This window comes from Heloderma suspectum, chromosome 13 (genome assembly GCF_057233095.1).
Source record: "Heloderma suspectum isolate Gila_16-S chromosome 13, 16-S_ref, whole genome shotgun sequence".
NCBI classification, from domain to species: Eukaryota; Metazoa; Chordata; class Lepidosauria; order Squamata; family Helodermatidae; genus Heloderma; species Heloderma suspectum.
Genome location: NC_139470.1, coordinates 23,618,218 through 23,640,000, shown reverse-complemented (window position 1 = coordinate 23,640,000; position 21,783 = coordinate 23,618,218). Strand labels below are relative to the sequence as shown.

Here is a 21,783-nt window from a genome sequence, read left to right as displayed (position 1 = left end):
CTATTCTCCATGCAAATGTTTGCCTTTGGGGGTTGGCAGTTTGCGGGCTGGGGTTGGGGAAGCAGCACCTCTCAGGGCCAGATTTAGTTTAAGGGCCGCCAGTTCCAGACCCTCTAATTCCAGTGTATTCTGCTTTCTAAGCATTCTCCTGATATGTCTTGTTTTGTTTTTTGCATAGGTACAATAACCAGTGGATGATTGTGGATTATAAATCTTTCATCCCAGGCAAGGTGGGCCTCCAGGGCGGTGTCCTCACTGTGCTGGAGCAGATCCCGTAAGTGCAAACCACTGTATCTTGTTTGCGAAGCAGAGGTGCCTATTCTATTCTGCCTCTTTCGTGGCAAGGGATTTGGGTCCTGGTGAAGCCTGGGTTACAGGGTTCCACTAGGGGTCAGCAGGGAAACAACTGGTTTGGGCTAACTGGTGATGATTTATATATATGGCAAAATCTAATGATTTTTTTTTTTTATCTGTGTAGTTTAAAAGCATACACCAAGCAGTGAGAGAGAATACAATGTTGATGTGCTGTAGAAGCCTAACCATACCAAAGATAACCAATACCAAATGAACCAAACACATTCATTTTCACTGCGATATTGCTTAGGGTTGTAGGATGCTTCCTGTTTTGTTTGGTCCACTAGGGATCAGGTAAACAAGGTTTTGGGCAAGTCAAGTTATAGGAGAGCACCATGGAGAGCTCCCATCATTGCTGGGACCAGAAACCAGACGAGCTGGTCTCTATGTTGCTCCAACAAGCAGCAGATAGTGACTGAGCCTTAAGTAGGGGTTTGTCTTTGTGACATTTACCCCTGGGTTCTACCTTCTCCCGCTTCCTCCTGATGAAACTGAGAAGAGAACCTCCTCAGCACATCTGCCTCCACCGGGTCAGTTGTCCTCACTGACACACCAAGCTTCAGCCCCTTTTACTCTCTGGATTAAAGAGACACCCAATATGCCTGATTGGTTCCCTCTACCCAATACAAGAGAAATAACAAGGAATAGATTTTCTAATGGTAGTGCAATAAGACAAACCAACACGTGGGATTTTGTAGTTAAAAACAAACAAATAAAAATGTATTTAATACAAGAAGAGTTATATATTATTATTCATCAATCTATGCTTGGTCCTAAACTACCTACCTCCTCTACCCCTTCTAAATCCTATTCCCCAAACACCACTCACTAGAAGTCGCTTCCTCAATCCCTAAGGCCCTATCTGACTTACTAACTGCCTGTCTGACGGCAGAAAGACTTACTAATTGCCTATAGACAGGTAGACGGGTGTCTGATAGGAAATTAGTAAGTCTATGTGATAGCAGATAGACTTACTAACTTCCTATCTGAGTGCCTAACTGCCTATCTGACTTACTGACTGCGTTTTAAAACCTCGGAATCCTCACACACAAGCCTCTCCCACCTTTCACTCATCCCTAAACATTATTTTAACCCTAACTTACCTGGGTTACGCTAACAATGCAAGCATATACATTAACATGCTGGCGTGATGTAGTGGCTAGAGGGTTGGACTAGGAGTCAGGAGACCCGGGTTCTAGTCTCCACTCAGCCATGAAGCTCACTGGGTGACTTTGGGCCAGTCACAGACTCTCAGCCCAACCTACCTCACAGGGTTGTTGTGTGGATAAAATGGGGAGGAGGAGGATTATGTACGGCGCCTTAGGTTCTTTTAAGGAGGAAAAAAGGTGAGATATAAATGTAGTAAATAAAATATGACAAGCATATGTGACAGGCTTCCTTTAGGCCGGTTAGCCCTGCCTTCATACTGACCAAGGGCTTTTCTCTTTAAAGGGGCCTGGTCTGTTTCAGCAGCCTCAGGCTGTGATGACACAGGGCTGGCTGCAGCCTGCTGGTGTCTCCACAGCTGGAGTCCTCAGCGGATGGCAATACAACCTCCTCTAGATGCAGGGGGCAGGTCCCTTGGGTCTTCCTGGAGAACTGGATCCTGAGGCCGTGGGGTGTCTTGATGTCTTCCTGTAACTGAGTTGTCTCCCTGAATTGTCAACGCTGGAGCCTCTTCTTCTGAGGACAAAGAGTCGGAAGGAGGCTTTGGGGTCCTGGTCTGTGACAATGCCCCACTTGGCTCCCTCCCTTGCTCCACACTCTAACGCTATGACCTTCTTGCAAGGATTGCTGTGCCAATGTCTCCTTGTTCCTCTTTATGCCACAGAGGATACTGAACTGCCCCCCCCTTGGGCGCCCTGAGACGGAGGCGTCATTTTGGAAGAAGCCTCTGGTAGCTTCCGAGAAGAAAGTGTATCTGCTCCCCTGAGTGCTGTTTGCTGTTCTAATGCTTCACACACCAAGGAATCCTATGGGGGCTGGAAGGACTTTGTCAGGGTTCCCCTTATGACCTGGACCCCCTGAGCAACTCCTTAAGGATCTCTTGCCTCCTTCAAACTCCCACCTTCAGAGTCCCACCTTCCTTCTTTTACTTTCCCTTTTCCAATAACGTGGGGTTTAGGCTGTAGGCGTGGTCTAGACACAGAGTTTAACCACAACAGTTTACTGGTAAATTAAGACAAGCAAATCACAACTAAAAGTATTTACACAATAGAGCTGAGAGATACAAAAGGCATTAACAGAAAAGAAAGCTGCAAAACGCAAGTTCCTTTATCCTAGCTGCACTTAAGACTTTTCCAGGCTGCTTCTTCCTGCTCCCTCTTCCGGCTCTGGTCTCCCCAACTGTGTTCTTACTGGCTCTCTTGCTGTCTTTATATACCCTCCTCCCTCAAAACCGCAAGTACTGTTTCAAACCTGAAGAAATGAAACTTCACTGGAGAAAAGAAAGTGAGACTTAACCGGGGAAATAAAACTACTTTTCTCAGGGATACCCCCTCCTAACAAAAAACTCCAGGCCTCTTCGCCTGACCTTTTCCCTTGCCTCTGTAGTCTTCAACCCTTCACAGACTTGGATGAAACCGGCTGGTTTCCTCTGCACTGGGGGCAGGGCTGGCCATCCAGGGTTGTGGAGACACCTCTTGAAGGTCAGAAGAGGCCAGGGTTTTCTGGCTCTTCCTCGATTTTTACTGTATTTCTATCCTTCCTGGATTTTTTTTTTCCATCTGGAGCCAAGGGTAGGCATGGTTGGGCACCTGCCAAGGGCCCATACCCCAGCAGGGGCCCACTGACAAGAGCCCCCTGGATTTGCTCCTCCTCTTCACCACTGCAGCCTGCCTGATCACCTGCCTCTTGCTGTGGCCCAGACAACGGTCGTGGTGAGAAAGAGAAGCAGGGGATGCCCCTGCTTTCCTGCTCATTGGCTCTCTCTGCCTGGCAAGCAAGCAAGCGGTACCTAAGCTGAGAAAGGATGAGGAGTGGGAAAAGCAGTGACCATGGCGTGAGAAGGTAGGCTCCCTGAGGGAGGGGGCCCATTAAGGCCATCATGCCCACGGGCCCTCCAAATTCTGGAGCTGGGCCTGTCGGGCTACAAGGGCTCATAGCAAAAGCCCTGCAGGTCAGGCACTGGTGACTGGCCAGAGGAGGAAACTGCAGGCATTTCAAAGCTGGGCACTATTGGCCACCTAGAGAATCAGGTGATGCTAGAGAGCCAATCTTGTGCCACTGTCTGCTCCCAGTTCTTCTGTGCTCTTTCAGTCTGGGCAATGTATCATTAAGGGTAGCCACTAGCCAGTCAGTCCCTCTGTGTTACCATCTACCTGTTACATCCTTTGCTCCGGGTACCTCTCTGCCTGGGGTTGGGGTGGAGGGGACAGATATTAAACCTTGCATCTTGCCAGCACTCTGTCTTGGGTGCCTGACTTTTTCCTGATTTTAATGGCTATTTAACTATTTAACCTGGCCCCGATCTCAAACCATCTTCCCTGCTTTTCTTCCTTCCTTCCTTTCTCTCCAGGGGGATGGTCATCGCGGACGACAAGACCAAAGAGCTGTACCGAGAAGGTTATTGGGCAAGCTACAATGTGCCGTAAGGCTTCCTTTGACGATTGCCATCCTTGCTTCCTCCATTTGCTGTCGGGAAACGGTCGTAGCTTAGTGGTAGAGTGCCTGCGTTGCATGCAGAAGGTCTCAGGTTCGATCCCTGGCATCTCCAGGTAGGGCAGGAAAGCCCCCTGCCTGAAACCTCGGAGTGCCGCTGCCAGTCAGTGTAGGCCGGGGCGAGGGCTGCAATGCCTCCCCACCCGCCAAGCTGGTGGACCAGAGGACATCAAGGGGCCGGGGCCTACCCTGAAGCCCCTCCCCTTCCGTGACATCACCGCCCCCACCCACTTTTCGTTTCTCCACGCAGAAAGAGACACAGAGCTCTGTGCCTCTCTCTGCATAAAGAAACCGATTGAACGGGCAGTTACAGGAGCCGCTGAGTGAGTTGTGCTCCTCTTTCTTGCACCGGCCATGTCCCAATTGGATTTGACCCCCAGACATGAGTATCTGCACCCCTCATGATGGACTGAGCATCTGACCTAGTGGAAGACAGCTGCTTGTGAAAACTGTGTTCATCACTGCAATATTTACTGGGAGCGGGAGGGCAGCTCAGTGGCAGAGCACGTGCTTTGCATGCAGACCTCTTTCTCCCTCTCCCAAAATATTAGAACCCGGGGTCATCCCATGAAGCTGATTGGTGGGAGATTCAGGATGGATAAAAGGAAGGACTTCACAACAGCACATAGTTAAACCATGGAATTTGCTAGCATAGGGCGTAGTGATGGCTACCAATTTGGATGGCTTTAAAAGGGGGTTGGACAAATTCCTGGAGAAAAAGGCTACCCATGGCTACTAGTCTTGATGGCTATGTGCTACCTCCAGTATCAGAGGCAGTGAGCCTATGTACACCAGTTGCTGGAGATCATGGGTGAGGTCTGAGTCTTGTGTTTTCAAGGAGGAGAAGGCTATCAGTGGCTAGTAGCCCTGATGGCTCTATGCTACATCCAGGATCAGAGACAGCATGCCTGGGTACACCAGTTGTTGGGGAACATGGGCGGGAGGGTGCTGTTGCACTCATGCCCTGCTTGTGGGTTTCCTGAGGGCAGCTAGTCAGCCACTGTGTGAACAGAATGCTGGACTAGATGGAGCCTTGGTCTGATCCAGTATGGCTCATCTTAAGTTCAGGAGGTTCCCAGGTTCCAGCCCCACCATCTCCAGTTAAAACCGATCCAGTTAGAAAAGGTGGTGCTCCTGTCCCAAACATCTCTTTGAGTGGCTGTTTCTCGGCACCCAGGTACTTCAAGGAGATCTTCAACACCAGTGGCCTTCCTCCGCTGGTGGAGAAGTATGGCGACTGGTTCACCTATGACAAGAACCCCCGGGCCCAGATCTTCCGGCGCAACCAGACCCTCGTCTGGGACATGGACTCTATGATCCAGCTCATGAGGTAAGGGGTTTGTTTGTGCTGCCCCCTGCAGGTTGGGAGTTGACTGGGCAAAGAAGGGCCTCAACGCAGCATCTCCTTTCTTCTGAAACTCGTGGTGAGGTGGACGGGTAGAGCAAACAATGGGGCAAGCAGCCCATGTTTGGAGCCAGTAAGGCATAAGTAGGATAAATGTTGGCTTAGAAATTTGGTAGGCTGATGATGGGCAGGAGTGGGTAAGCTCAATGGCGCATCCCAGTCCCTGGCCCAGAAGCTGAAAAGAGTGTTCCACCAATCTTGCCCGTAGGGTTTTTGCCTAATGCGAGGCACCATTTTTCCACAGCAGAGCATGCAGCTTAAAACAAGAGCAACACTCTTCCACAATCCCAAGAAGAAGCCTGTTGCTATTCATTTACAAGTGGGACGTGCAACAAACTGTTGCAGGGTAGAGTGCTCCTGCCTGCCAGCCAGCCAGCTATGCCCCTTGGCAGGGTACTCCATTTCCCCCTCCAATTTTACGTTCTCTCCCACCAGTCAGCCAGCATGGGCGTCTGACGGCTCCCAACCACCTCAAGTATGGCTCTCCACCTCTTTCTTTCTTTCTTTCTTTCTTTCTTTCTTTCTTTCTTTCTTTCTTTCTTTCTCTTTCTCTCTCTCTCTCTCTCTCTCTCTCTCTCTCTCTCTCTCTCAGGGGCTCTCTAGCTTTACATTGTCGTTTACTTTAGTGACAGCTCAGCTGCTGTCATCTGGGATACTGGAGAAGCCTTCAGGGATGGGGAGTCAGGAGACCTGCCACTCGCCAACTGTACGGTGGCTGAGGGGACGGGGAGAGAGAGGAGGAAGTGGGAGCAATCAGCCAATTAGCTGTGGTGGGGGAGGAGCCCATGAGGCGAAGAGCAGTGCGATTGGCTAGCTGCAGTGATGCACTGCACAGCTGCTAGAGCTGGAGGAGAGATCGAATGCGCATGTGAGAGAGTGAGAGGCCTATGTGGATCTCAGCCGCAGCGGCTGGAGCCAGAGTGACTCCTGCGTGAAAAATAGTGAAGATCTCTGGCTCATTGTGGCTTTTATTGTACTTATGACATTTTTTAAAAATCCCAGGCTTCCTCCCAAGAGCTCAGGGATGGTGTACAGCCGTCTCCCCTCCCCAATCTCCATTTTACCCTCACAACAACTTCGTCTGGTTGGGGGACAGAGCAGGACCAGCCTCCAGTGAGCTTCATTTGAACCATGGTTTTCTCAGCTCTGGTTCAACGCTCTGACCCCTAGCTTGCCCCAACCCTCCATGATGGCTGCGGGTGATGGAAATTGGACTTCAACACATCTGGAAGGCGCCAGGTTGGGGACGGCTGCTCTAACCAGTAGACAACACTTGTTCTCTCTGCTATAAGGGCTCACTGGTTTGTTCTCCCCTACCTCCCTACAGTAGTTTCCCTCCAGTGGAGGCTGCAAAGCACCTTGGAGAGCTCCTTTATTATTTATATTTACTATTTATTTATCACATTTATATCCTGCCTTTTTTCCTCCTTAAGGAGCGCAAGGCGGCGTACATACTCCTCCTCCTCTCCATTTTAACCTCACAACAACAACCCTGTGAGGTGGGTTGGGCTAAGAGATTGTGATTGGCTCAAAGTCACTCAGTGAGCTTCCATGGCTGAGTGGGGACTAGAACCTGGATCTCCCGACTCCCAGTCCAACACTCTACCCACTACACCACACTGGCTCTCCAGCTCTGGCCCTCCAGCTTTAGAGTTATGACTGAAACCTGGAGTGGATTCAGTGCATAGTTAAACTGTGGAATTTGCTACCACAGGATGTAGTGATGGCTACCAATTGGGATGGCTTTAAAAGGGGGTTAGACCAATTCCTGGAGGAGAAGGCCATCAATGGTTACTAGTCCTGGTGGCTATGTGCTACCTCCAGGACCAGAGGCAGTATGCCTATGTACGCCAGTTGCTGGGGAACATGGGTGGGAGGGTGCTGTTGCGCTCATGTCCTGCTTGTGGGTTCCTGGTGGACAGCTGGTTGGCCACTGTGTGACCAGAACGCTGGACTAGATGGACCCTTGGTCTGATCCAGCAGGGCTCTTCTGACGTTCTTATTTACCACCTCACTGACATCGGAGCCACCGGCCTCCACTGTTCCCCTCTGTCAGGGCTGGGCTGTAAGCAGCAGTCTGAGGCCAGCCAGGAACTAGAAGTGGTGTGACAAGTCAGGACCAAAGAATAAGTCCAGACCAGATGGCAAACCAGGAGGTAGGATTGAGGAGCAAGCCAGCAAAGAATAAGTAGGGATGCAGCATCACAGCAGCGCTCAGGAAGACCTTGTTGCTCAAGGAAGGCTCAACTGGAACAGGATCTTCTGTTCCTTTCTGCCCAGAATGATACAATGACCCAGCCTTGGTAGGCAGAGTTAGTCCAGGGCCTTATGGTACTTCACTGAAAAGTCTGCCACCTGCAATCAGTGGTTCACCACATGGGGCAGCCACACACAGATCCAGCTGAACTTGGTGCGCGTGTGTACAGATGTCGGGGGAGGCTGTTTAAGGGGTGAAAGCTCCGTGAGCTTTCCTTAGTTCAGCCCCCTAGACTTTGGTCCACTTACCACTGCAGAGCTTGACTTAATCTGCATCAAGTCGGGCCAGTTCACAGTTTCCCCGCATTTTTAAGTTGCGCAAATTACCATTGAATTTTGCGGCAATTTGTGCAAATTCCATCCAGAATTTGCACAAATTACTCAAATCGCAGATGCAACTTGTGCAAGTCACACAAATTGTGGCTGCAGTTTGCGCCAATCTCTGTGCAAATTCTGCCTCGCCACAAAAAAAAGACGCAAAAAGTTCGCAGAGTTTGGGGGAAAAGCTGCAGCTCTGCCCGCAAATTCAAACCAAGTTGGGCACACTGTGGGACTCTATTGAGCAAAAAGAGAAACGGATTTCCCGGGGATGGACATCCGCAGTGCATGCGCGCGAACACATAGAGAAAAGGTGGATGCTTCTGTGGCCAGAAGCTCATGCTTTCTCACTGCCTTGAAGTCTGTACTTCACAGGCTGTGCTCAGCTCCTCCTCCTTGTCTCCACACAGGTTCAACAACTTCCCGAAGGACCCGCTGTCCCGGTGCCAAGCCTGCAATCCACCGCAGAACGGTGAAAACGCAATTGCTGCCCGCTCAGATCTCAACCCTGCTAATGGCACATACCCCTTTGGGGCTCTGCGGCAGAGGCCACATGGGGGTACTGATATGAAGGTGAGGAGCTGTGAGTGAAGGAGAGGAAATCTACCTTGAGAGGAGTTGAGGGTTTCTGCAAAATGAGGGAATTTCTCTGGCTGGAGACAAACAATACTTTTAATAGTTTATTAATAAAGAGATTGCTTTGAAAGGTGCTTCCATTCTCACAGTGCATGCGTTACACTTCTTTTTGTCCTTTGGTTGGATGTGACCAAACAGGTTTTGCAGGTTCCTGAAAGGCTCCCAAATCCTATTAACCATGTTTGACCAGAAGTGAAAAGGGGGACGAGCATGGCAACGCAATGAACAGCGATCCCACTTTCAAGCTGTCTTCAACTCTCTGGAAAAAAGTGTTTTTTCCCTTGCAGATCTTATTAAAACAGAATATGAAAATACACAAAATGGAGACAGAAAACACATAACCTGTCACATTGTTTTGGGGGAGAGAGAGAGAGTGAGGGAAGCAAATAGAAACAGGCAGCTCAATAATTGCACTTGAGATAGTACGTATATTTTTATACAGGCTGCTTTTTCATACCATGAGGCTTATGGTACTAAAATAGCTCATGTATCATACTAAATAAATAGAAGTCATATACTGCACCAAATAAAGATACTGGGGCTGTTCACACAACATGCTAAGCCACACTCAGGTCATTGAGTGTGGGTTGTTTTGAGCTGTGGGTTGTTTGCTGGTTGTCGTGTTGTTTCAATGCAGCCAGGGTGGTTTGTTAACTATGCAGTGTGGCTTATTTTTCTCAACAAACCGCCTTGAGAATCCATGGTTTGTTGTTGGGTTGTTCAAGGTGGGTAACAAGCCACATTCCATGGTTAACAAGACACCCTGCGGAAAACGTGTAGCCTTCAGACAACACGCTAACCCACAGTTCAACAAACAACCCACTGTTTAAAACAACCCACACTCAACCAGTGAGTGTGGGTTAGTGTGTTGTGTGAGCAGCCCTGCTGTCCTATGTTGAATGGACCCCACATCCTTTGATAGCTGAAAGCAGTTTTTTTGATAAGTCTGGACAAATCTATTGTTTGTCTCCAGCCTGCATGTAATGTGTGTGGAGTAGCAAAACTACTGCCTGCCTTGTGTTGAAGACCAGCCTGAACTCCAGTAGCTGAGATGGGCCTCTATTTCTGTTGGGTTGGGCATTTAGCAACCAGGGGTAAGCTGCATCGGTATCTCCCACAGCATTCAGGTCTTGCGGGTTGTGTGATGATCACATTCTGAATATTCGTTGTCTCTAGATCTTGCAAGGCATTTTTGTCCAAGGCTATTGCAGTCATGGGGGCTAGAAACTTGAGTTTTGTGTTTGGTTCTTTAAAACAAAAATTAAGAACTAAACTCTTGGAGATTCTTAGGATATGCTCCCCTGCATCTGATTCAGAATGTTGTGATGAAAGTGTGGCACCAACCAACAGTCCTGTTTGTACTCTTGCTTCCTTGCCCCATTTCCAGTAGCAAGTTGTGGTCACTTTCCTAGGCTTAGGTTTGGACCACCGATTTTGCTGTGGCCCACCCTTGGCTGCCTTCTTCTGCAGGACAGTAGGGTTAAGATCTTAACATATTCCTAGGGGAGAAGCACAAGCTTTTGTATCAATGACTCTGTCTCTTCTTTCCTTTCCTTTCCTTTCCTTTCCTTTCCTTTCCTTTCCTTTCCTTTCCTTTCCTTTCCTTTCCTTTCCTTAACTTTTTAATTAATTTTCTGAATTCAAAGAGAAACAAACTACAAACAATATATCATGTTTAAGTCTAGTTACTGTGCAGAACAGAAAAGACAAGGTTTCCCGTAACAAATTCAAAACAAACACTCCAAGTGTAAGTGACACAGAGTTTAACCACAACAGTTTACTGATAAATTAAAGCAAGCAAATCACAACTAGAGGTATTTACACATTGGAGCTAGTGATACAAAAGGCATTTAAGAGAAATTCAAAGTTGTAAAACGCCAGTTCCTTTACCCTAGCTGTTCTTAGACTTCTCCAGGCTGCTTCTTCCTGCTCCCTCTTCTGGCTCTGGTCTCCCCGACTCTGCTCTTACCCTCTGGTCTTTCTCACTCTCTTTTTATTCCCTCCTTCGCCAAAACTGAAAGTACTGCTTCAAACCTGAAGAAATGAAACTTAACTGGGGAAATGAAAATGAAACTTAACTGTGGATATGAAACTACTTTTCTCAGGGATATCACCTCCCAACAAAATACCCTGTCTTCTCATGGGTGCCCCCTCTTTTTCTTTTTCTTGCCTCTGTAGACCTGAAACCTTAAGAAACCTGACAATACCACACTGGACCAGTTAATTATTTTTTTGCAAAGTATTATACACTTTGCAAAAAATACTTAACTAGTCCAGTGCGGTATTGTCAGGTTTCTTACCCTTGGAGTGTTTGCTTTGAATTAAGTCTAGTTACTGACAGACGGTAGTACATTTAACATCCTTTTTTCCTTTTTCTTCTATGGGTAAAAAAAAAAAGTCCAGGTTCCATTGGCTGCCTGGAGATTTTCTTTGTGGTTCTTCATAATAGTAAAATACATTTTGGCTGCAATTGTGTACTCACTTCCCTGGGAGCAATCCCCATTGAACCTGATAGAGCTTACTTTTGAGTAGACATGCTTAGGATTGCACTGGAAGTCTCTTTTCCATAGTCTGAGGAAAGGCTTTGCTAGATTTGCTGTGCATGTCCCTGATTTGTATATGAAATAAAATCTTGCCATACTGTATGTGGCTATCAGGAAGAGGGCCTTTTCTGCATGGCACCCAAGCTGTGGAATGAGCTCCCTAGAGAGGTTCGCCTGGCACCTACTTTGTACTCCTTTCAGTGCCAGGGGAAGACCTTATTTTCCCAGCATTATAGCACTCTAGTCTTCTAGCTCTGCTGTTTTAAATTTGTATTTTAAATCTCTGCATTGCTGCTAGGTTTTATTCTGGTTGTACCTTTATACTGTAGTTTTAAGCTTTCATATTTTATATTGTTTTATGTTGTACTGTCTGGTTTTAATTTTTGTGAACAGCCCAGAGAGCTTCAACTATTGGGCGGTATAGAAATGAAATGAATGAACGAATGAATTAATGAAAAGAAAAAAGAAAATTTTAAAATCAGATATTTTAACTTTGCCTTTAAGTCGAGACATCATTTTTTCTGCCATGGCTGTTTCCTCCAGTATCAGGACTTCATTGTTAAAATTTCAGCAGTTTTCCCACTTTTAACTCTTGTCTCTTCTTTCCCAGGTCACTTCTTTCCAGATGGCCAAGAACTATAGTTTCATTGCCACCAGTGGACCTACCTGGGACAACCTACCTGCGTTCCAGTGGAGTTTGTCCCCCTATCACAATCTGCTTCACATGGGCCATCCTGACCTCTGGCGATTCTCGCCTATCCAGGTCCGCTGGGGCTGACGCCTCTCAGAGTCGGACTTCTCCCATTCTGCCGGGCTTGCATGCTGGGTGCCATCCCAGCTGTTTCCGCAGAGCTTTGTGGGTATTCATTGCACCCTTAGCTCGTTCTCTTTTGAAGAAAGAATGAAGGACATCTCTCTCTCTCTTTTTAAAAATTCTTTGAAGGCCGAGAGCAGTTGAGAATGAAGGAATATAATTGGGGTGATTGGTAAGCTGCGATTCCATGGGAGCACAGAAAATAGCACAGAGTTAATCTGCCTGAGAATCTCAGCTTTCTGGAAGGTTTTGTTGGTCTTAAGTTTCTAGTCCTTATGGCCACAAAGATAGGCCTTGAAAGTGTGTGTAGCCAATTGGCTGCTGCAATCTTGGAAGCCAAACAGGGGGCTGAATCAGATTTCTGGTGGCCAGGGATGGAGCAAATCATGTGGGGAAGAGATTGTGTGTATGTGTGGGGAGGGGAAGGGGGCTTAATTAAATCCACAAGCCCAACCACCCAGACTCCCATCAGTTTTAGACAAATTGTCCCATCTCCTCCCACCCACCCCAGTAGCAGTCTAGAAAAAGTAGGGAAGGGGGCCATCACAAAATCCCATCTCCATCCATCCACCCGCCTTTGGTAATTTGAGCTCTGAAGCCATGCCTAATTTCTTGCCATTATTAGCAAAACCGAGAATAAGTTATGCAAATTTAGTAAACATTGCAGAATCGGCAATGCAGATATTACAAAATAGATACTGCAGGTAATGCAGAAGTTGCAGAATCAGTCATGCAGATATTGCTTGGCTCGAGTACGCCATGCTGGTTGTGCAGAATCCCATTTTTCATGCTGCAGAATTTCAGTTGGCTTGAGCATAGGACACACGGCAGGCCTGGACATGGTGTGCAGCCTTGATTTTGGGGAAGGGGCTTCACATTTCCCTTCCCAAAGAGAGAAAAAACACAAGGACTGTACATCTTAGCCTTGCTATTTCCTGTTATTGCTGCTGCTTTCTTAAACATGAGATGCTTCAGGAAGATCTCCGGACGATCTAAGATCTCAAGCTGGGCTTCTTGCCTGCAGGAACTTTTATGTTGTTGGAGGCCCCTGCTAACGTGTTGCAGCTCCTGTCGTTGTGCTGGGAGTGTGAGGTTTAAGGTCTTGGGGTGTCCCGGGGGGAAGATGTGTGGCATTGAGATCCAGAGAACTTGGGAGTCCTCTTTTCAGAGGGATATGCCAAAGATTTGGGCAAATGCTTCAGCTGGTTTTAGGCTGACTTAACTATCCTAGCGACACAGGGAACTCCCATTCAGGGATGGCCATCGCAGGAAAAGGAAACGGCACATTTTTGTGCAGAAGGTTCCAGATTCAGTCCAGATAGGGCTGGGAAGGCACCTCTGTCAGAAATACTGGAGAGCTGCTACCAATCCTAGAATAATAGAATAGTAGGGTTGGAAGGGGCCTATAAGACCATTGAGTCTAACCCCCTGCTCAATGCAGGAATCCAAGTCACATCAGTGGAGATGATACTGAAACAGATGGACCAATGGTCTGAGTCGTTCTAAAGCAGCTTCCTGTGTTTCTCTGATCATGTGCATGCACAGGTACGGTCCAGGGTTCTTTTCAGATCTGGGAAAATACGAGTCCGTTTCCATTTATAGAGTGGACATGCTCGTAGTTGTTCTCCAGATCCTTCTTGCCTAGCCAGGCCTCCCTTCACCATGCAAAGGGAAATGACTTCCTTATCTTCATGTCGCTATTTCTGTCTGATCGTTGTGGATGCACATATCTGTGTGAGCGTGAGTAATGGGTCTGCCTGTTTGCCTTAAAAGCCATTCCTAGGCCAGGGGTGCAGAACCTCACCCTGGGGGCCAAATCCGGCCCTCCAGGGGTTCCCAGGAACACCACACCCCTTTCCCCTGGTCCCACCCTTTTTCCTTCAGCCACCAACCCTTTGGTCATTTCCTGGCTTCTGTGCAGTTTTGCCCTATCCGAAAAGGTTGAAATGCCTCTTCCTAAGGCTTTGCTGACTGACGGTAAAAGCCTGAAGCTACAATAGGCTGGTATCTTTGGTGTTCTGGCCCGACCCACCAGCGAAATGTGCCCCCTGAAAGCTTCTCCAAAATGGAATTCAGCCTTCAGGATATAGTGGTTCTGCACCCCCGTTGTAAGCCCTTTGGGCTGAGAACCAGATCACTGCTGTGTTCTGTCTTCTCGACGAGCACTGCGCTGTCGTTTTGCTAGCTGACAAAGGGTGTTTTTATATAAGACCCTAATAAGGCTTGCTTCACCCATTACAAATTTGTAGATGTACAATGTACCTCAGGGTTGCGGGGTTGTTGTTTTTAAACCTCGATATCCCTTTCCCAGATAGACATGAGTACAAAACCACTCAACCAAATACAAAACTTCAAGTAACCAGAGAGAGAAAGGGCACAGGTACAAACCGCATGCTGTTAACCAGGAAAAGATGGCAGGATAAGAACAGTTTTTATATTTCGTAAGCTGCTTTCAGTGACTCTTTTTTTGGATGGCCTTCGTTACGACACATCCACCAGATATAGTAAAAAAGACCCTGATTTACTTGCATTTTCTCCAGCACAACTCTGGACCCTTATACCGTTGTGAGTTTATCTGGAGAAAAATTCCACCAGTTTGGCCCAGTTATTTTCAAAAACTATTCAGTTGTTGAGGGTCTATTAGTAGAGGTTTAAATTGTATAATGATCTCTCCCCCCCTATAACTGTGTATAATGTCAAATTGCTAAGATACAGTAAACTCCTTTGGTTTGGTTTGGTTTGGTTTGGTTTGGTTTGGTTTGGCCAAGTGTACACCTAACAAACATAAAGTGTGTATGAGAGATGCATGCATTGCAAATGTATGTATTACACAGGTGTGCTCATTAAGGTACCCATGGAAGCTGGTGGGTCTGATATCAGTGGGGTGGTGAATCTGCTCTGGGTTTCAGTCAGAACTCTAAATGAGCTATCCAAGGCGCGAAGCACCTTCAGTTGCTCCGTTCGAGTTCTCCCTGAAACTCGGAGCACCGCCCCACTGATATCAGACCCACCAGCCTCCATTGTAAGGTACCACTGTCTCTTGCTGTTGAGCAGTAACCCAGCTGCGAAACCCAGATGTGTGTCTGTAGTGTGCGAAACGGTTCCGTCCAGTGCTGCTTGACTATACAATAGACCGCAAAAGCCAATTTTCAATCAGTTCTGTGTTTTAGCTGATGCAGGTTTTAGGTTCTAATGACAAACATGAAAAATGCAAGAAATATCAACATTTTTCCTTCGGTCTTAAGTTACAAGGGACCCCTTTCCCCCTGCTTGAGCCAAATCGAATGGATCCGTCTGTTGGCAGCATAAGGCCTGGCCCTGCTGACCAGGGCATATGGATCTGTTGCTCAGACACATGAAGGAATTCCTGTCTGTCTTGTGTGATCAGAAGTTTAAAAACATTTGATGATTATTTATCCTAATAAATAGCTACACTAACTTGTCTTCCCTCCTGTTGTGTGTTTCTGAGCCGCATTCAGATTTTCTTTCTTCAGCTACCCACAATTCCCGTTATTTAATTAATAAATTTGGGGATGGCACAGAGCAAGGATCTTAATCTCCAGTTGGTTGTATATGATCATGAGACGTATTTATTTACCCACCCCAATAGCATACAGCACACATCAGGGCATTTCAGATTAGTTTTTATTTTATTTTTGTTTATTTATTTGTACCCTGCCTTTTTCCTCTTGCAAGGAACCCAAGGCAGCTTACGTTGTCCTCCTCCTCCTCTCCATTTTATCCTTACAACAACCCTGTGAGGTAGGTAAAACCAAGAGTTGGTGACTGGCCCAAACGTACGCAGAGAGCTTCATGGCCGAGTGTCCCAGTCCAACACTCCAGCCACTACACCACACTAGCCCTTGCTATACCTCACTGGGTCAAGTTCTGTCGAGATATAACTGGCTCGAGCATTGTCTTCAGTTCTGGGCTCCTAGAAGGATGTTTGACCAGTTGGAAGGGCTGCAGTTGGAAGAGGTACGCAGATGATAAAAGATCAGGAGCTCGAGAGAGCTGCAAGGAGAGAACTATGTATACCACCCTGATCTCTGCAAGCTTGCCATCCAGGGTTACTAGCCACATTGGGGTGGGCAGAATTTTGAGGGGACTGGCGGACCTCAGCGTGGGGTGACTCGGGTGCAGTATGCGGCTGGGGGATAAACCTTCCATCCCCCAGAATCTCCCTCCAGGCTGCAGTTAGACTTTTTAAGAACCCTGATGGCTGTGCAGGGGCAGGTGGGGAGGGTGAACACTGACTGAGGAGGCTCTGAAGGCTGTACCTGACCCATGGCCTACTCAGTGGAGGGGGTGGCTCCTGTTTCAGTGGGGCAGTGAATGCACTCTTGGTTTGTGCTAGAACCAGTCAGAACTCTAAAGAAGCTATCCAGAGTGCTGAACTCTATTCCCAAAATGGGCACAGCACTTTGGATAGCTCTTTCAGAGTTCTGGCTAAAACCCAGAGTGGATTCACCACCCCAGTGAAATAGCCACCAGCCTCCACTAGGCCTGCTGGTTCTTCGCCCCTGCCTTACAGAGAGATGAGCAGGAACACCGCAAGGTGCTGATGGGTGTGCTTTATATTAGAACTGGGCATGTTTAGCCTTGAGAAGAGAAGACTGAGGGGAGATGTGATAGCGCTCTTCAAGGACTGACATGAAAGGTTGTAATGGAGGGGAAGGCCAGGATCTCTTCTCGATCATCCCAGAGTGCAGGATGGAATCATGGGCTCAAGTGACAGGAAGCCAGATTCCGGCTGAACATCAGGAGAAACCCCCTGACTGTGAGAGCAATACGACAATGGAACCAATGACCTAGGGAGGTGGTGGGCTCTCCCACACTGGAGGCATTCAAGGCGAGGCTGGACAGCCATCTGTCAGGGATGCTTTGACTTGGATTCCTGCATTGAGCAGGGGGTTGGACTCGATGGCCTTATAGGCCCCTTCCAGCCCTACTATGCTTCTATTCCAAGGGGTTCCAGAATTCCCTTGCACGAGCCTCATTCCTTTCCAGATCCTTTCAGTGAGTGAGCTTGATCCTTCTGAGAGAGGCAGTATAGCTCAGGGGTAGAGCATATGCTTTGTATGTGTGGATTTATTTCCTTCATTGGTCCATTTGCCCTGAAACCAAGGTCCTCTGGGTGACGTACGGATTAAAACACATTCAAATTGCAGTTTCAAATATCAGTCAGTGATAGCACAAAAGCATAAAAAAAAGGTGTCTCCTGAAACCTGCATTGCATCTAGTACTGCTACACTTATTTCAGGTAAGGTGTCAATCCTATACCTGGTAAAGTTTTTATTTATTACTCAGATGTATATACTGCTTTCCACAGAGGTATCCAAGTGGTGAACATAACATGCAATACCATCAAAACAACGATAAAATATAACCAAAATACTACCACAATGATAAACATGTTAGACAGCAGTAAAACCGCACACTCTTTTGTACTACTGATCATCGCAGGGAAAGCCTGTGCGAAGAGATGGGCCTTTGAGTTGACACGCATGGGATTGTGCCATTGGTCTGCTATCTCCTCTGTTCCATCTTAAGGCAGTTTAAATGCAGGCTTAATGGCTACAACATCAAACCAGTCTTTTTCCTCTCTCTGTCTCCCCCCGCCTCCCAACCAAAATCCTCTGCTTTACTTAACATGCAGCCTGTGGAGGAATTCTGGAGAACTTGAAAGCTTGCTCATGATTTTGTTGTAACATTTTGCTTGTTCCTAATGGAGGAATTGTGCAATTGTGGCTTCTGGAATTTGGCAAAGCCATGTGATTGTTTCTTAATGGTGCCCTGACCGGGCAATTCACCTGCAGGGGTGAGGTCTGAGTCTTGCGCTTTCAGGGAGGAGAAGGCTATCAGTGGCTAGTAGTCCCTGATGGCTCTATGCTACATCCAGGATCAGAGACAGTATGCCTGGGTACACCAGTTGCTGGGGAACATGGGCGGTAGGGTGCTGTTGCACTCCTGTCCTGCTTGTGGGTTTCCTGAGGGCAGCTGATTGGCCACTGTGTGAACAGAATGCTGGACTAGATGGACCCTTGGTCTGATCCAGCAGGGCTCTTCTTATGTTCTTATATTCTTAGAGTCCTGTTTGGGGAGAGGATGAGAAAAGAAGCAAGTCTGAAGGAGGAGGGAGGGAGGGAGGATACAATTTTCAGTCTATATTAGCTGGCCAGAAATGTGAGTTCCTGCTGTTTCTTCTACTCCTCTGTTACACAGAGGCTAAAGAAGAAGGTTCTCCACTCAGACAACTGTCATTTGGGGGGACTTTCCTGCCTTTTCTCACCCATGTAATTTAAGAACTTTCCACTGAGGATAATCACCCCTGCATAGGACAATTCAGTTTCAGTAGCATTCCATTTTACCTTGAATATCCGCAATAATGGGGCAGTCATCTCCTTGAGCCAGGAGCTTCATCTGGTGGTTTGAAAGATACTGCAGCCAAACATATCGTTTTGCCTTCTGTCTTCAGAGGATGGATGCTAGCCATTACTCTCTTTATCCCACCCTTCCCCAACCTGGTGCCCTCCAGATTCATTAAACTACAACTACCATCATCCTCAGCCAGTAGCCAGACCATCTGGAGATGATGGGAGTTGTAAGCCCACTCACATTGTTATTGAGAAGTATATACTGCAGTTTAGCATCGTATCTAATAGCCTTTGATAAACCTGTCCTCCCTAAATTTTGTTTAATTCTCTTTTTAAAACCCGCCATCACTACACCTTGTGGCAGTGAGTTCCACAAGTTAACTGTGCACTGCTCTAAGTGGTTGAAGTGGAGTGCACTTGGATAGCCCCACCAATGGCCATGTTGGCTTGGGGATGATGGGAGTTGTAGTCCAACACACGTGGAGGGCCCCAGGTTCGTCTACACCAAATGGTGTTGGATGACAATTCCTGTTGTCCATGAGAACACTGGTCCATGCTGGTGGGGCTAGTAGGCATTGTAGTCCAACAACAACTGGAGAGCCAAAGTTTCCTCAACCCTGTATGACACAATAGCTCTCACTTTCTCTGGCTTGGCCTGAGAAATAGACAACACATTAAGGTCACTTGCTAGATAAATAAAAACATTATCCTTGTTAGGGGTGGGGTTGAGAAGGGAACAGAAAAAGAAACCATCCTTGGCTCCTTTTGTGAAGCTGTTTTTTCTGGTTATGTTAATATCAATGTTTTAGGGCACAATCCTCTGCAGGTTTCGACAGAAAAAAAGTCCTACAACTCCCAGCATGCCCCAACCAGCCATGCTGGCTGGGGCATGCTGGGTGTTGTAGGACTCTTTTCTGTCTAAACATGCATAGGATTGCGCCCTTAGTTAATGGTTGACAGGGAAACCAAACAGGATCAGTGGATTCAAGATGGCTCCTATTGTATTAATGCCCCATTTGCTGCTTACTTGTCACCTTAATTGTGTCAACGCTCCATTTGTTGCTTAGGTTATCACCTGGTGGGAAGCATCCAACTTCTTGGGGAGAATGTTCAGGCAATAACAAGAAGATCCAGTGGAGGCTGGTTGGTGGTCCAATTTTGGTGGGGCTCTGCACCCTTCCGTATTTCAATCAGAACCAGCCAGAACTCTAAAAGAGCTATGCAGTGTGCTGAATCATATCCCCATAATGGGTTCAGCACCTTGGATAGCTCCTTTACAGCTCTGACTGAAACCCAGAATGGATTCACAGCCCCACCTGTGAAATCAGGGCCACCAGCTTCCAGTGGCTGACCATGAATAACTGGGATAGGAATGAAGGAAGCTGCCTTCTGCCAAGCAAGGCCATTGGCCCATCCTGCTCAGTTCTGTCTGCAGAGCACTGACCAATGGCGATTCTCCAACAGGGGTCTTTTCCAGCTCTACCTGGAGATGCCAGGGATTCCACCAGGGGCTACCTGCATGAAAAGCCTACGCTTGACCATCAGTGGTGTAGTGGAAAATTTTGATGCGCAGACACTCCTCATGACAGCTCCTGTGGTGACACCCCCAAGGAGCATCCAGAAATGCAAGCAGCGTTGATCCATAGACAGATGGATACTCTATTCATTTGCTACATTTCTATACTGCTCAATAGCCAAAGTTCTCTGGGCTGTCCACAAAAATTAAACCTCCCAAAATACAACATCCTAAAACATAATATCAAACCTTTAAAAATTAAAACAGAATAAAACCAGTGAAAAAAGCAGGGTAAAAGCCAGCAGAGGTGTAAAGATCTAAAAACACAGCCACACGTTTAAAAACAAAAATGAAGGACTACAAAGCCTGGGGAAATAAAAAGGTTCTTCACCTGGAACCGAAAAGACCACAAGGTAGGCACCAGGGGAGCTTCTCTGGGAAAGGAGGTGCCACCACTGAAAAGGCCCTCTTGTAAGTAGCCACCTGCCTCACCTCATTTGGCGGGGGCACCCAGAGGAGGGCCTCTGAAAATGATAGTTTAGGGTCTGGAGACCACCCTTCAGGTAACCGTTTAGGGCTTTAAAAGTTAAGACCGGCACTTTGAATTGGGCCTAGAAATGGACTGGAAGCCAATGCAGAACACTGGCATAATATGATCATATCGCCTAGTCCCCGCTAATAATCTTGCTGCTCAATTTTGGACCGGCTGAAGTTTCTGGACCATTTTCAAAGACAGCCCCAAGTCTTTCCCAACGGAAGGCTGAAGGGTGGTGGGGAGGCACACTGAACGCCCTGAAGCAGTGTGCTCTTCTCACCTTCCCTAACGGAAGTGCGAGGCAGAAGGTAAACATGCTTATGTGTATGCATGGATGGATGGGTGTACAAAACAGAGAGTGGATTTGGGGGGCGGGATGTGAAAGAGACAGACTGGGACAGTGAAAAGAGAGAAAGAGAGTGTGGTCAGTGGTGCAGCTAGGGAATTTTAGACCCTGGAGTTAATTATCTTATGTGGGGGGGCACCTTGGGATGCATGGCTTTTGTTAAATCTGTACCCGTCTGCGTTTCGTGGATTGTTAGGCATCTCTCTTCTCTCTCCACTTTGAACAGTATAACAAGAGGTTTTGGTTCATTTATCTATTTCTAAGATTAATAGTTTTTTATCTGCTTCCCCAGCAAGGTTCCCCAAATGACTCGCAAGCAAGCAAACAAAACAATAATTACAAAGCTATAATAATAAATGAAGATGTGTGTCTCTCCGTCCGTCCATGCCGTCGTGTCGAGACCATGAAACTTAGACATCTGAAACTTGGCATGCATAGTACTAAGGGGACCCTAGTGGTTTTCAGCCCCTAGAGGCAGACTTCCCCAACCAGTACCTAGCTTTGAAGTCCATGCTGTTTGAAGAATGGGAAGACTAGTAGGCTGAGGGACAAAGTTACAGGCCTGTCCTCCTACCCACCTCCTGTAAGGCAGCCGCCTCAGAGAAGTAGAGTGGACAGACCCCTCCATCAGGAGGCTTCAGAGGTGCACCATGGCAAAGGCCATGACCAGTGGTGCCAGCAGGGATGGCTTTATTCAGATGGGGCAGGCAGAACGTCTCTAACTCTGACAGCTGTGAAATTGCTTGAAGGATTCACTGAATCAAAAGGGTTATTCCAACCCATCCATAGCTGGGTCTGTTTGCTAGAATTAGGGATGTCAGAGGGATCTGTCGCTGATCTTTCCTCAGCTCGCCCCCCTCGACTTCGGCTCATTTCTGCACTTGAGTCGGGCCAGTCTGCAGATTTTTCCAGTTGTGTTAAAATTTACGTAAATAGACATGTGTGCAAATTGTGGGGTGCAATTTGTGTGATTCATGCACATGGCGGACGTAATGTGTGTAATTTGCACAAATTGCAGCTGCG

General features: G+C 47.4%; 1 protein-coding gene across 4 annotated transcripts in view; it reads left to right on the top strand.

Annotated features, from left to right (window-relative positions):
• PLBD2 (phospholipase B domain containing 2) overlaps positions 1-15,430 on the top strand; it is a 93,278-nt gene extending 77,848 nt beyond the window's left edge. The window contains exons 8-13 of one of the 4 annotated variants that reach the window (XM_084820372.1): positions 179-274; positions 3,872-3,943; positions 5,192-5,344; positions 8,404-8,566; positions 11,783-14,027; positions 15,001-15,430. In XM_084820372.1, coding sequence (XP_084676498.1) covers positions 179-274; positions 3,872-3,943; positions 5,192-5,344; positions 8,404-8,566; positions 11,783-11,950 — 652 coding nt within the window. In that variant the 3' untranslated portion in view covers positions 11,951-14,027; positions 15,001-15,430. Of the gene's footprint in view, positions 1-178; positions 275-3,871; positions 3,944-5,191; positions 5,345-8,403; positions 8,567-11,782; positions 14,835-14,991 lie in introns of all 4 variants that reach the window. The other 3 variants (XM_084820370.1, XM_084820371.1, XM_084820374.1) reach the window with 3 other exon arrangements.
• Positions 15,431-21,783: the final 6,353 nt, after the last annotated feature.